The sequence below is a fragment of the Zosterops lateralis genome (genome assembly GCF_965231275.1).
Source record: "Zosterops lateralis genome assembly, chromosome: 6".
Lineage (NCBI taxonomy): Eukaryota > Metazoa > Chordata > Aves > Passeriformes > Zosteropidae > Zosterops > Zosterops lateralis.
This window is the reverse complement of record NC_139761.1, coordinates 12,395,222-12,410,970: the sequence shown is the minus strand read 5'-3', so window position 1 is coordinate 12,410,970 and position 15,749 is coordinate 12,395,222. Positions and strand designations below refer to the sequence as shown.

The 15,749-nt window shown below is 44.9% G+C and overlaps 1 protein-coding gene across 1 annotated transcript in view; it reads right to left on the bottom strand.

Annotated features, from left to right (window-relative positions):
* The window catches only part of CCDC85C (coiled-coil domain containing 85C), a 108,875-nt gene that overhangs the window by 40,803 nt on the left and 52,323 nt on the right, over positions 1–15,749 (bottom strand). The window contains exon 2 of the mRNA XM_083863391.1: positions 903–979. Coding sequence (XP_083719517.1) covers positions 903–979 — 77 coding nt within the window. The remainder of the gene's footprint in view (positions 1–902; positions 980–15,749) is intronic.

Genomic DNA, 15,749 nt, shown 5'->3' with positions numbered 1-15,749 from the left:
GATTTGGTGAAATGCAAAGAACAGCAACACATAAAGTGGCAAAAAGGCATTTAAAAAAATATTACAAGGCCTTTTTTATTTTGAGTCCTTATAATTGGGAAGAATATGGAACAAAATTACTTTGAAACACGGTGCTTGAAGTAAGAAGTATGAGATAAAAACTTTTATAATGCCATGAAGGTAGAACATAAAAACAGTGAAAGATACAAAAAACAGGAAGAGAAGGGTAACTTTTCTGATGGTTTAAATAGACAGTGCCTCATTGAATGCAGCAGAGCTGCCCCTGTTTACACCAACTGCTGTGTTTTACAGGGGATCCAGAGGACATACCAGACAGAATGGCTGTTTTCTTCTCACTGCTCGACATTGCTTTATAAAGACAGGTAAGCATCAGAGTGATCAAAAGCACAGTGGCACATGGAGTAGACTTTGAAAGGGAGAGAGTCTGTTCAGATTTAAGTAAGATCTCAAATAAAAGCTGCCAGTCTGCACCACACACAACTATTCCCAAGGCTGTCCTTTGACAACAGTCTCCCCTTTCAACAAGATAAAAGTCAATGTAAATGGGCCAGCAGGACAAAATCCTACAGCAAGGACACAGGCAGAGCTGGACTCTCAGAGCCTCCCCAGGAGCAGAGGTGGGTCAAGGAGCTGTGCAGGGAGGCACTAGTGCATCTTTGAAACACCCACAGACACTAACAGAGGATTTACATTTTTTCCCTCTTGTTTTTTATTTTAACAAAAGAAGACCAAATTCCATTTCTGTGGGGTTAATACGAATTACGTTCTTCCTGGGAAGGATGTTTACCAAAAGCCAGTGTGCATTAAAATGGGCAAACACAACTACATAGAAATAGAAGAACCGAGCCACACTTGTATCTATTATCTAACATAAAACCTACCTGGGAAAGAAGCTTGTTGTCATCCTCCAGCAGTTTCACTTTTGTTTCAAGTTGCCTGATATAGTTGGAAGACGAATCTTTAGGAAAAGAGGAAAAAAAAAAAACAAACACATTTAAGCTTCTTGACAGGCAAGTATTGTCAGACAGCAATACATTTCCCCACTCTGTGGAAGGCAAGTTTGGGAAAGACTTAATGAATAAAACCCCAAGTGTATAGGGTGAGAGGGACTTTGTCAAAGGTTTTCCCACTAAAAAGCTGAGATTCAGCAAAAGCAGCATCTTCTGTGAATCTCCATCAATGCCAGCTTGAGGGGTAGGTAATACAGAAGGAAAGTGAAGGTGAAACACTGTGTTTTTTACTTTTATAAAAGTAATTTCCTAGTTTTGAAAGCTATTCTCATTCATCCAGAATGCACCAAAATACTCCACAACAGAACAAGATGTTTCCTTTTAGGTTTGAATAAACAACCCCTCCAGACACGCGCCTTTCTCTTTCAAAAGCAACTGAGAAACTCACAAAACCAAGCTGCTGGCACAGCTCTCAGAGGTCAGTGCCACAACTCCCAGTGCTGTAAAAGGGGGAAATGTGTATTCAGCGAGGCCACAGAGCTGCAGCATGCACACAGCCTGACACACACACACAAGTGCCTACCCAGGACATCTGGTTTTTCTAGTGGAAGCACGTGACACTAACCAGAAAAACACCAGGACAATAAAATAGGGAATACCCTCACATCAAATGGTAATATTCATCCTGAAGGAATGCAATGGCCAATTTACCAGTGCAGTAAGAGAGCAGCAACCCCATAGGGTGGCCTGGCATAGAAGATAAGTCACTGGAGAGCTCTGTGGGTGGCTTATTGCTCTCCAAAGCATCTGGCTTTTGTTTAGAACCGTGCTTTGAAGAAGCATATTTGAAAATTTCACAGGGAAGAAAATAAAGGAAACTGGGAAAACCTTTTCTCCATTTTCATTATAGTTTGATGAGTTCCTCCCATACAATTGAATCTTTGCAAAATTTCTCCTCCACTAGTAATTTGAGTAGCAGAGATCATGAGCTGTTACAGCAGGACGAAATGTTTTGCAACATAAGAATATGAAAAATTCCAAACATTTTCCACATTTCTAAAGGGCTTCTGTAAAGTGCAAAATCATAATTTCCCTCATCTCATTTATTATGGCATGACTGCAGAACCCACTGTTCAAGCCCAGGACTTCTTGCTGAGAGTAAATGGGCAAGGAACCAGGTGTTAACACAAGGGCCCTGGTGCAATAGCCAGCACCTTTAGGGATCAGTGCCCCCATGGAGAGCAGGCACCTCTGGCTACAGCTCTGGCACAGGAACACTCAGCCAGGCACACGTGTGAGGTTTAGGTTGGCTCTGTGCTAAACAGCTTCTCTCTGCCTTTGCCAGGGGCTGCCAAACGCACTCGGCACCAAGCCTGAACCTCTTCCTGGCCACTCTGGGGCAGCTCAGCAAAAGGGCTAGCAGGGAAGCTACAGCTAATCACTGAGACTGCTTTGGCCACTCAAGGGAAAAACTGGAATATGCTCAAAAAATGCTACCATAGACCAGTGCCAAACCACACAAAGGAACAGCAGGATGGATCCAAGTCAAGTGCCCATCTAAAGCACACTCTCAGAGGAAAAATGCTCAGTTTTTTTGACTGGATTATGCTTTGTTCAAACCCAGGGAATCCAAACAAGTCCTCATGAGAAAGGTTAAGAAGACACTGTAGGGAGCTGTGTAAGTTCAGTGAACAGCTTAAGTGGTGACAAGGTTCACAGCAACATCAGCTTGAGCTGCAGGGACCACAAACTTGGCCCAACAACCACCCTAACATGGGGGAGTCAGAGGAGAAGAGAACAAACCAAGTAGGTTATAAAATCAATCTAAAGCACTTTCCCTGTGAAGACCTTGTGCACCACAGCATTAGCCATGCATACCTAAATGTGGTGAGTAGAATGCTGCAGTAGATCAGTGCTGAATGCAGCAAGATTTCAGGATCAGCTTGAAGAACGTGCTGAATTAGTAATGAACCTGTCCTCCAGCAGGGTGCAGGAGGAGTTTAAGATTGTTAAAGCCAGAAAGACCATGGATTCTTTGGTCTGACCTCCTCTGTGCCCTGGGCCATTAGACTTTGTTAACTTACCCCTAAATTCAGTACAATAATACCCATTTCACTAACAGCTCCAAAACCAGTCTCAGTCTCCGTCTGAAGACAAACAGATACTACTGGCTGTGTCCTGAATACAACAGCTTCCACTGGTAGATCTGGTCAGAGAAGGTGTCCTTCCCACCTGCATTCCAGCTCCACCAGTACCCTCATTGTGCCAGCAGCTATAAGAAATATAGGTTAAGCAGATGAATGGTGACGCAGAAGCTGTTATGTTCAGGCCCTGAATACTACCAGGACTTACTGGCTGATGAAAAGAATAGAGCATGACTGCCAAAGAACAGGAAATAGAGAATTATTCCCTCTCTGTGGTTCCATACCCCTTACCAAAAAAAAAGGGTATTCCTTGGGGAGGCAAGCCCTGCATCCTCAGGAGCCAGTGTACACCACTGGTCCTGAAAGCCTGACCTGAGAACTGCTAGACTTCTTCAGACACTACTGTTCAACCCCAAACCATGCTTGATGTCTGACTTCAGCCAGAAAACACCCTATGGCAACATAAAATATACATAGGAAAAAAAAAAAAATCAAGTGAGTTGTTTTGTTGGCAGAAGATGCTCTATCACTGGCAAAGGCTGTGAAATAGTGCTCAGAGCCATCCCAATCCTTGCCATGCCCTCAGAGATGAATCACCTCCATCTTCTGGACCAGCCTGTGTTGAGGCAGGTGCCAGATGAACCATTTGTATCTCGATCTCATTTTTGAAAAAGCTCATAACTCCCACAACAGCAGACAGTAACACTGCCAGGCTAAGCAGGCTAGGTCTCACCCATGTTATATCAAGAAACACATTCCCAACATTTTTCTGCCTCTGACCTTTCTCTTATCAGTGAGTTTTCGTCCTCTCCCGCCTCCCTTACAGCCAGGAGACAAGGACAGCCCCACTGACACATCCAGAAGAGGTAGTAGATCTGGATCACTGACTGATCAGACCCTTACATCTCTTTTCATTAGAAATCAAACAAATGCTCCTTGCTGCTGTGTCAAAGCCTGCTGCCAGCTGTGAGCACTGCTCCACCTTCACCAGCCCAAAAGCATTCTCCCCAGCGGCTTGAGCAACTCCCAGACCAGGGACTGGGGCATAGCCCCAGCACACCCACCTAGCCACACCTCATGGCACTGATTTTGACTCCACTCACACCTGCTGGTGACCAGATAAGTATGGTGGTGGTGGTCAAGCACACATGGTCGAGGACAAGCTCTCTGGCACTATTTTCTCTGGCACTCGGTGCTGCCCAGGATCCCCTCAGGGCCAACATCCTCCTCTAGTTACCCCTTGGGGCCACAAGAACCAGCTCAGCCTGGGTGCCTTAGTGGACCAGCTGGCATCAGAGGGAACAAAATTTCCCATCAAAACATTTCACATCCCACTCAGCACCCTCCCTGTGGCAGCCATCACACAGAAGAGGAAGTTGGGGAGAGGCAGCAACACGCCCTGCCAGGCTGCTGCCCACGACAGCAAAACGGGTGAGAACTGCAACCACCATCAGCCATCATTCACTTGCACAATGTAAATTCTACAAGCTAAATTGTTCCCAGAGCTCTAAAACCTGAAGTCCTGTTTCTTTACAAAGCCTTGGAGAAACTAATTGGATGTAGCTCCCCACATTATCTCCACAAGAGGTAGAGGAGCTGCGTTCCAGCTCAGGAAGGTGCATTACTGTTATTATTCACCCTCCTCAAGATTTACTGCTCTAAAAAACATACTCCATCTGGAATGGGATGTAATTCAGCTTGGATGTAATCTAGCTGAGTAACTTTTCTCCACATAGATAAACCACTTAATACTCATTACAGCTAAATGGAGGCAAGACAAATCACTCTACCTTGTTTTAACTCGATGGTCTCTCAGAGGGCAGGGAACTGCCTGGCTCCTCAGGCTTTGTGAAAACATAAATTAGAAATTGTTTTAACAAACAAAACAATCTTGCAGCCTGCAGAGCACAGAACAGTGTAATTTTAAAAGACACTTGTAGCCTTTCTGATTCTCATCTGAGATTTCAGAGGAATCTGGCAGAGGGGTAAATATGATAAATTACACATTTATTTTGACAGTAGCAAAATAAATGGTTTTATTTCCTTGTATGCCACTTCTCCAACCACAGGCATGCAGAGCAGAGGTTTATGTGGTAGCTATGAGGTTGGGATTGAGACACTTTTAAGACCTTTTCATAATGAGGCACTAGCACCTGAATGAATATAAGAAAAAATTGCCTTTTACTTAGAGCAGTTCACAACAGAGATGCAAAAAAAGGTTAATGTAGGTGTCTGTGAAATGAGAAAATTGTCAAAAGCTCATTGATGGGACTCATTCACAGCAGGACAGTCCTTACACCCAGTCTGGGCAATACCAAACAACATGGCAAGAGCAGACTTGAACCAACAGAGGTGCTTTAGTCCTCTTCCACAGCACCCCATTGAGGTTTGATTTGTCTTTTTGATTTGCTTTTTTTGCTACAAGGCACAGGTTATGCAGTGTCAAGCTTGCAGGTGCCCCACTCCAGCTCTGTCCCACATGCACCTCAGAGGTGCAGCACACACCCAAGAGTGAGGCTGGACACCCACTGCTTCCACTGCATTTTTTCCCCAGGAGCTCTTTTAACTAAGCATGATTCAAGGCAGTAAAACACACCTATATTTTGTCAATGTCCTGCAAACAAGGCTCTTCCCATCCTCATAAAAAGCAGCATCCCTAAAGGGATTCTCCCAAACCACGGAGGAAAGGCACATGAAGGAATGATGCTCTGGCAGATTTGCACCTTGCAGCAGCTGCCTTCTTTGCATGATAGAATGCTGACATTTTCTCTTCCTCTCTTTCCATCGAAGATCATCTTACAAGAAGGCCTTCACCTGTGTTCAATAAAACACTTTGCTGCTTGTTGGCAGTTTCATTATCACGTCTCTGTTCTTCCTCACTATATTTCATATTTGTATTGCTCTACTGGTCTTGCTTCTTGACACACATAAGCAGGCTGAAAAATGGCCAGTGGTTATATCTTGTAAAGAAGTTGATTTATTAAAGCAACAGCACGCTTTCAGAGCAGCTGAAAAGCAGATGAAACTCACATATCTTGAATATTGTCATTAAAGGAAACCATTGGGAGAGATGGACAAATGCACCACCCTTGCTTTTCCTAAGCAGCCCCCATCTTTCTACTCCTACCAGAAAACCCCATTTCCAATGTCCTGTTTCAGACTGGTATGGAAGGCAAGTTTACACAACAGGTTTAAGTCAGTGGATGGCTCAAATGTGAGCAGGGCCACCACAAAGCCAATGCTGAGTTACTTTAGTTTCCCAGTTGCTGCTCTCTGCTATGGCACCCCCAGGGTTTTCAGCCACCTAGCACAGCCCCTGCAGCAAGCAGGGACATCTTCAGCTAGATCAGGTTGCTCAGAGCCTCATCCACCTGTTCTTGAATGTTTCCAGGAATGGGGCATTTACTACCTCTTGGGCAACCTGCAACAGTGTTTCACCACCCTCACTGTAAAAACTTCTTTCCTTTTATCTAATCTAAGCCTAATTAGATATATCTAACCTAACTCTGTCAGTTCAAAGCCATTAACTCATCTCCTATCACTACACAACCCTGTAAAAAGTCCCTCTCTAGCTCTCTCATAGCCCTCTTTGTGTACTGAAAAGCTGCTCTAAGGTCTCCTTGGAGCCTTCTCTTTTCCAGCCTGAACAACCCCAACTCTCTCAGCTTCTCCTCAGAGGAGAGGTGTTCCAGCCCTCTCATCATCTTTACATCTTCATGATCATCATGTCCAAAATACCACACTCTGCTAATCCCATGCCTTTCCAGTAGCATCCTAGGCACAATTTGAGGCCTCCCTTGAGATATGTTAAGAGAATATGCAACAACAAGGTCTATGGTAAATAGAAGCTCCCAGTGTTTTGTAGCTCTGCAAGATATTCAGCAAGCAAACCAAACCAACCTGCTCTATGTCTTGTCCCACCAGCTCATCCACCGTGGGTTGTGCAGGGAGAAGTTTCCCCTGCACCCTGACAGCCAGTGTTAAAGAGGTGGCAGGAATGCACTCACAGAAAGAGAACTAAGACCAAATCTTAAATACTTCCATAGCTGAGGTGCTAAGATGCTACTGGACAGACACTGCCTTAGACTATACTAAATAAATAAAAGGCCCCCATCTGTAGCATCCAAAGCCATCTGCAATAACATCTATCTGAATAAGACTGGTAGGATCAGGCCTCATTTTCAAGGTGCAGGTGATAGCTCAGGCATAGTTAGGTATTCAAACACTAGTCAAAACAACAGAGAAGTGTGTAGCCAGTCCAATCACAAATAACAAGAAATACGTCTCAGAATAATGCACATTTTAAACGAACAAGACTGGTTATGCACTGGCAATATGACTGTGCTGCAGCTCTGACAGGATGGAACATATGCCACTGCAGCTATTTAATTAACATTTCATAACAAGCCTCTAAATACGAACTCTGAAGGTTTTCAAGACTGTATGTTCCTGACTCAGTTCATTGAAACCCCCAAGTTTCAGTTCATTAGACCTGTCTGGGTGCTTAGCAGCCTCAAGCTGGTCTGTAAGAGTCTGGTAATGTCTCTCCTGACTCTGGTTGTTACAGCTCACAACTGTGACTTCCAGCCATGGCATCATCTCCATACACAGCAAAATATCTGCCCACAACAACAGCCAGCAGTTCAGGAAGTCCTGATATCAGGATTTCACCAGGAGGTGGCTGATAGTGAAGGAGGAGTGTGTGTGTGCCCATGTGCTGCAGCACAGTGGCTGCCAGTTTCCCCTTCCTTGCTTGGGTGATGTGTACATGACAATCTTTGTGGGGGCTGTCCCTCTATCACAGCATAGAGCAGCAGACACCACTGGGGAACATTTGCATCTGAGGATGTCTAACCCACACAACCCCTGAAACCTGCCCAACAGGAATGTGGTGAAACATCTCCCAACCTTGTCATCTGAAACCACACTTTCCCCATCCTGAGGGAACAACCACTAGCTGCTCTTCTGCTGCTGGGAGTGGGCACAGTGCTGCTGTGGCTCTCCAGGGCTCTCCACAGCCCTCCTGCAAGCTGCATGCAGAGGACAGCACCTTCACCAGGCTTCTCAGATGTGCTGCTTGCGTGACAGACTGCCTCAGCCCTGGCTACTAGTCACTGCTGGTCATCCAGGTTTCCTGGGGAGATCTTTCCTGCTATTCCCCCAGAAATTTTGAAGATAAACAGCCAAGGAAAAAAAACTGTGTTTGCTTTACAAGTTGTGTTTAATGCCTGACTGTGGGCATCGCCCTGAGAAAAATCAGTGTTAGTTTCTGATGGCTCAGCCTCAGACTAAGCTTTCAGTCAAGAGTGAATAGACTGTAATTAGATGAAATAAGCAAACACAGCAATAGAAATATTAATGTTCAAGACATGCACAGTCAGACAGTCTTGACTGGTGTACATGTAACAGAGAAAAGCTGATTTGCATCCCCTGCAGTGCTCTCTCTCCCTGCACATGGAAGCCTGCCTTGTCTGAGAAAGCAGATGCTCTCCAGATCAACCCCAGGTGCTGCAATACCTGCAACACCCATCATAGCCCAGTAACACCAGGCAAAATTCAGGATTTCCTTGGCCTCTTTAAGAAGCCACTGGCTGTGCAACCACTAGATGTACTCAATGATTTCTGCCTGAATGCAGAAAGGACAATTCTAAAGAAAGTAGGACAATATTCAGATTTTAGGTGGATCAGAATGATCCCGTCTTCCAGACATTGTGGGGGAAGCATTTCTACACCAGAGCTTACTAGTTCTTATGAAGGGAGACAAAAAAAGACATAGAAGTTGGAGGTAAGACAGGGGAAGATCAGACTGACTACTAGATGTGATGCTGCACTCATGAAAACTTGCAAGAGAGGAAAATATGAGTAACACCAACAAACTGGAGGCTCTTTGAGGGCCTCATGCCTTAGTTAACACAGCTTCATTCAAAAAGCTTTGCTTCCCATGTCAGAGCTGCACTGTAGCAGTGCAGGACCTTCTGCTGTCAGCAGAGTAAAGCCATAGCACACTGACCAGTGCCAAAGCAGTGACTTAGGAGATCATCATAATCTTCCTTATCCTGTACCTTTCTACTATTGCCACAGATGGGCAAGGGCTGATCTACCACAGTATGGCCTGAGCAGGACCTTCCAAGAGTCTAATTTTAGAAACGGAAGGATAAATCCTCTGCTTTTGATAGACCCATGGACTGTTACTCCTTGGTACAACAAACTCCTTGATCCACACGAAGGAATGGCCAGACTTTGCTCAAAGTTTGGGTCCTAGCAACCAGCTGGGTTGGACTCTCCTGTAGGGAAAAACACAGGTGAACAGAAAGTTGTGCCACCGGTGCTTGTTAGAGGAGTGAAGCTGCAAGTCACTCACTGCTAATGGGATTCTGCAGCTTTAATGATTATGAAAAGGTTAAAATGACCTGCCAGGCACCCTCAGCTGTTTAAGCCTCTTTTCCTTCCTCGTGCTGCTTTAATCTTGATAGCACCATCACGTGACCAGGTCCAAAAAAGCCCCAAAGCCGATTAGGGTCTTTCCACCAGCTACAAAGGACTCAACATTTGGAGTAGTGTGGATGTTTCAGCAAGAGTGGCCCCTTTTGCCCCACAACCTCCTTTTGGGGGCACTGACAAACACTGTGGCCTCTAGAAGTCAGCAAGAGAGTATGATCTCAAGGGAAATTCCCTGAAACTTATGTGACAGGCTGTACTCATTTCTATTTGTATCAATCCAGTTACTCAATTCCTCTCTCCCATTGCCAAAACCCAACCCTTCCTGCCTGACTTCGGATACTGCTGTGGTAGCTGCTGTCCCTGTCCCTACAGCATCAACCAAAGGCTCAGTCCATCCCACTGCCAGCATGCCATGCTCACAGCCTCTGCCAAGGTCAACCCAAACTTTTGTGGCAGCTTCCTTTGATTCCTCATTCAGCATACAGCAGTCCTGTGAAAAAGGGATCTTGGAGGCTACTGCAATTTGTAAACTGCGCGTGAACCAGTTGTTAGGCTGAAAACAATATCTGAGATCGTATCGTATGTAAACAGGGGAAATAATCCTCCTTCCCCAGTGCTATTAAAGATCTTGAATAGGGATCTGTGTCCAGTTTTAGGCATCACGCTTCGAGACTCACGCAGGCTATTTGGAAAAAGTTCAGGAGAGAAATAAGGAGGATCAGAGTGTGGAAAGTACAGTCTAGCAGGAGAGCTTGGAGGAATCCAGCTTGCTTAGCCAAGGGGAGAAAAGACCAAACATAGATGCAGTAATGGATTCAAATATGTAAATGATTGCCAGAAAAATAAAAAAGCTAATGAATTGTACTCCATCTCCATCCAGGAAGAGCAAGGTCTCTAATAACAGAAATATTTAAGGGCTAGAAGAGGTTGCCTTGGGAGGCAGTGGAATTGCCACTGATGACGACTTTCACAAGCAGGCTAAACAAACATCTCCCAGGAGCAGTTTAGGTAGAGCAGAGTCAGACTTGGGGCAAAGGGATTGGTTAGGTGAAACTGAGAGCCTTTCAATCCTGTTTTCCATGTCCACCCTATACCATATCACATGAGGAAAATCTGTGGATGTTTCACTTTAATTCCAGAAAGAAAACATCACAAGTTACTTGAAGGCAAAAAATGAAATTAATAAGCAACCACTGTTATCATGACAGATTCAGCAGCCTGAAACCATCCATGCTTTTTGGTTTTCCATAAGCTGCAGAAAGTCTCACCTAATTAAGAGTGGCTGGCAAAGAAGAAAAGAGGGCTGGAAAGACTTTGGGGAGAAGAACAAGTGCTGGGGAAGGGCTCTCTGACACTACTGGGATGTTTACAATAAAAAGGTTATATTAGAAACAGATGGCTGTGTAAAATACAGACAGAGATTTCAGAAGTTAATACTTTCCCACAAAGAAAAAAAAAAAAAAGAAAAAAAAAAGAAAGGGTTTTTATCTTTAAGAGTTATCCAGCTTTTCCACATAAATTCACAGTCCTAAATCACAGAAGGCCAACATGCACAAGGCTTGGTATGACTATAGTAACAACATATGGTCTCTAGCTGAAAGAGCTTAAAAAAGAGGCTGCTCAGTGTATGGAGGCAAGCTGGAGAATGCCAGGAAGCCACGTGGGTTAGGAAACAGCCTCAGAAGCACTGACAGTCCAACTGTGGTCAAGGCTGGTACGCACCCTCTCAGAGGAAAGGGCTGGAGAAGGCAGCTGAGACCATGTCTCTGAGTTTTTGGGCAGCACAAGTTAAAGCATTGACTTGAAAACTGAGGGTAGGGAATGGAGACTGGGTTGTTTTCAGCTATTTTAATCACCCAGAAATCTCCACAATAAGTTGCTAACTTCACCAAAACAACCACATGGTCTTTTGGGACTGGAAGGTAGCTATCAGAAGCCCAAAACCTCTTGGGTTCACGCTAGTTAAACCGAAAAGAATTGCAAAATAAAGTCAAGCAGGGTTCAGAGTCCTCCTCACCCTGCCACAGTGAGAAAGCTCTGGAAACAAGGCCTATCTGAAATGTTTGCATGCACAGCTGCCCTGCTGAATTATCTCTTACAAATCCACTGAAATGAGCACAAGTGCTTCCAGAATCTCCTCCCTGGTCCCCAGTTTGCACTATTGCTGCTCCATTTCTCAGCAAGGAGAAAAAGAGTGGGTATATACAATGAGCATTTTTCTCTTTCATCTCATCACACTAATCAAAGTTGCACAGGATGCTTGTCCCCAAATCTGAACCCACCCAAACACATGCAGATTTGATCCCACCCTTGGAGGATTTGGTGGGATTGTTGCAGTTCCAAAAGCTTCCTCAGATTTGACAAGACCTTTGCTGAAATGTCTCCATTTTCATGGCAAACTTTTAACCATCGATGGCTCAAAACCCAATGAGAAAGACACGAGGTTAATCCAAAGGCTTCTGAAAGAGAACAGTTGTAAATGAGCTTTGCTTTGACATTTTAGGTTTGTTTGAATCCTTTAACACATTCTCCTGGATAGATTAACATTACCTCCTAGGTAAGAAGCATTGCCAAGTTTCAGATGGCTGTAAATCTTCTATTCGACACTGTACATACAAATGGGCCAGTAGATTTTATGCAGAAATTCCCACTGCTTTTGAAGGAATTCTGCTTAGGAACTGATAGCACAAAGCAGGCCAGCTGCAAAAAGGCTCTCTTGAGTTTACAAAACTATTTCCTAAGAAACCTGTGAGGGGGAAGGCAGATAACCAGATTAATAGATAGGGATTATTTTGTTAAAAGGGTAAATAAAATCTTAAATAGTTGCAGAAGTCTTCCCTTGCAAGCATCGAGTTGAAACTTTTGCTGGCTCTAAAAATGCATTTTGGGTTGTAAATCTGCTCCCCCTTTTTGCTTGGGAAGATTCTTCTGGACAATAAATGCAGTGAGCCTGGGAGAGGGCTGCATAATTATCCACTGCACACAATGGAAACCAGCCTTTCCAATACGGTCCTCAACCGTCAGGAATCCAAGCTGCGTGATAATTAAAACTCAAAAATCTTCTTCCATCCAGAGAGAAATTAAACTTTCATTTCCACTCCTCAAATAACCCCACCATGTCCAGGAAGCTCCCTATTAAAAAAAAAAAAGGTATCTCATAGATGCAAATGATGCCCTTCTGAGGAACTGACAGGAAAAATTTAATTGGCAGCGAGGAAAAACTAATGATTAGGTTAATGAAAAATAGGCTGTATTGACTCAGGCCACTCGACCATTCTGATGAGGGTAAACAGCCCCCCTTCTTCTTCCCTGCTCCCCTCGTCTTTGTCTGCTGCACACAGCAAGGCTAAGAGCAGGAACGCATTCAAAGGCAGTGCCTTGTTGGGAAAAGGCTGGAGTCAGATCAAAGTCCTTCCACCCAGGGGCCCACCAGAGCCCAAAGCTTGCTGAACGGTCTCCATGTGCCCATGAATTCATTAATCCCCCCACACACTGCACAGGCTGCCCTACATCTCATCTTTAACCTCAGCACTGTTTTCCTCCATCTCTCTCCCTGAGCCTAAAAAGTGCAAGGTAGCAAAGGTGCTAATGCTTTTTCCAGCAAAAAGTATTTACCCAGTTATAACTGGCATTTATGCACAGGATGGCAACAAACCTCATTTCCACATGGGGGCTGGCACGGGAGGGCTCCTGGCCAAGAGGGGAGGAAGATGCCTGATTTCACAGTGCCACACTATTTGGGATGAGGGCTGGTTGGGATAAGGCAGTTTTTGGTAGCAAAACACTGTTTTATCAAAAGAGGATTTTTTTTTATCTCACACACTCAGTTTCAAGCAATTTTTAGCTCTGGATGAAATTTTTGGTCCAAACATCAGAACGAAAGGGGAGAAAGCCTAAAATAGCTGTGAGTCCATGGCTTAAGGCCATCACTAGGAAATATCTAAATCCCTGCACACCAAGCTCTTCTGGATTTGGGGACTGTACATGTATGTGTCAAAGACTCAAATTTCTATAGCCAGAGATATGGAGCTTTCCTAGACCTCAGGCAGAAACCCCACACCCAGTCCTATTCACCAAAAATAACAGCAGTAGTAGAGTCAGTGATCCCCATCAGCGAAAATGGGAACCTGTGAAGGCTCCAGTGTTCACCTACAGTTTAGTTTTGCATCTCTGTGTTTTGCCGTTAGTTGGTTTAACGTGCTGGACTCTCCCAGAGACCCAGTGTTTTGGGAAGAAATGCTCTGCTGCAGTCCAAAGCAGAAGAACCTGTTCCCCTCCACCCACTTCCCTTGATTTGGGGGTTTTCTGAGGAATTTATTTTCTCTACCCCTGCCCAGTTCCTCCTTTCCATCCAGCAACAGAAACCCCTCAGCCTCATGCTCTCCTATTGCATTGATTGTAGTTAAACATTATGTGCTGCAGTTGCCTTCTGACTTAACTGGCTTTTGATAGACACAATCCAATGGTGGTGTGAGATCATGAAATGAAGGTATGCTTCTTTCTAAATGTCTTTAGGGACTCACTGCAGTCAGGAGAAACAGCCACACATGAAAAATGATAAAGTATGTACACTTAATTCACTGTACTTCAGTGTCAAGCTGGAAGATGGCATGGATCCAATCCCCAGCAGCTTTCACCTCAGAAAAAATTCAACCAAAAAACTATTAAACAACTGTGTCACAGGGGAGACCCTTTATGCCATCAAATTACACAAAGGGAGCAGAGACAGTTGCCTATGTTCTTAGCTGAGGGTGGAGGGAAATCCTCGTTTTGGAAAACAGCAATGCCCCTACTCTTACCTGCAGCCCTTTACTGCCTGCACCCGGTGCCCTGCCGTGGCAGTCAGCAAGAGGAAATTAAACAGGAGAGGGCTGTCAAGTGTAATGTGCTGGCTATGCCAAACCAGCATGGGCTTGGTCAGGACCGGCTGCAAACAGCAGTAGGCCAGCCAAAAATATGCTATAACCCAGAAGTGAGCAGAGCAGGGACTCCAGATACTTAAGCAAGTGACACAGGGTATGGTTTAAGAATCCAAATACAGCAAATGTATAATTCACACCTGGAAAAAAAGGCCAGACAATACATACCTAAGAATTTCATAGTGCACATTGTCTGAAGGGAGGAGAAAAAAGGTGGAGGCACAGATTACAGTGTATCATTGGGCTGGATTGAAACAGTGAGACAAGGGAACAAAACCTGTTTTAAAACAAGTTAATAGTACAGTGCTACTAGAGTAACAATAGGAGATATCATTTAGGAACAGCAAATCCATCCTCTGATAAGTTTCCTTAATAAGTGTAACTCACTCTTGTCCATGCTACCACCCTGAGCCAGGAGTTTCAGGGAAGCACTCTTAGGGAAGCACTCAATAAAGCTGGTCTGTGCCAGAACTGACCCCTCACAGGGGATGCTGAGCAACCCTCACTGTGAGGGAAGGTGCCCTGGCCACACTCCACAGGAAAAGTCCCTGGTGATGACAGCAAAGCAGAGAACTGCCCCATCACCTTGCCCGGGGTAGCCAAGGAGGGCCCAAGCATTTGACCCCAGGGATAATAAAATCGGTCCTGAAATGATTCAGAGTGCAGGCACTCGGAGAAGACTTTCCGATCCCCCCAAGCCAAGGAAGTGCTCACACAGTTTTGCAAAGGGCTGTGCAAACCTTTGCCATGTTTCTCTGAGGTTCCATGCAGAAACTAAAACTATGCAATGCAGCCAGCCTTCCCTGTTATTTATTAACTGGTTTATTGCCTCTCACTCAGCCCTTTGGACTGGCCTCTGACAGCTCCCTGCCAGGCAGGTTGACATGCGTTTTTCTAGGCTACAAAGCAACATGGAGCCTTCCCTGCCTTCATGGCTCACACTCAGCCTCACAACTCCAGCAGCACACACGGGCCCATAGGATCCACCTCTGCCTGGTGGCTTTCAAATGCATATTCTGTGTTTCAGGCTTGATAAGGAGGCTCTCAGCAGAGTGAAGCCCTGCTCCCTCCCTCGTGTCACATTCACGAGTAGGTTCTGGATACACATCATGGCAGAGCTGAGGCAAAGGGAAGCAATGTAGAAAGGGACCCTGTGATGAACATCTTCATTCTCAAAGCGTGTTGCTCCAGGCATTTCCTGTCTGCTCACTGTAGAGGGACACCTGAGATGTGTGTCCACATTCAGAACTATCTGAGAACTAGTAGCGGGCGAG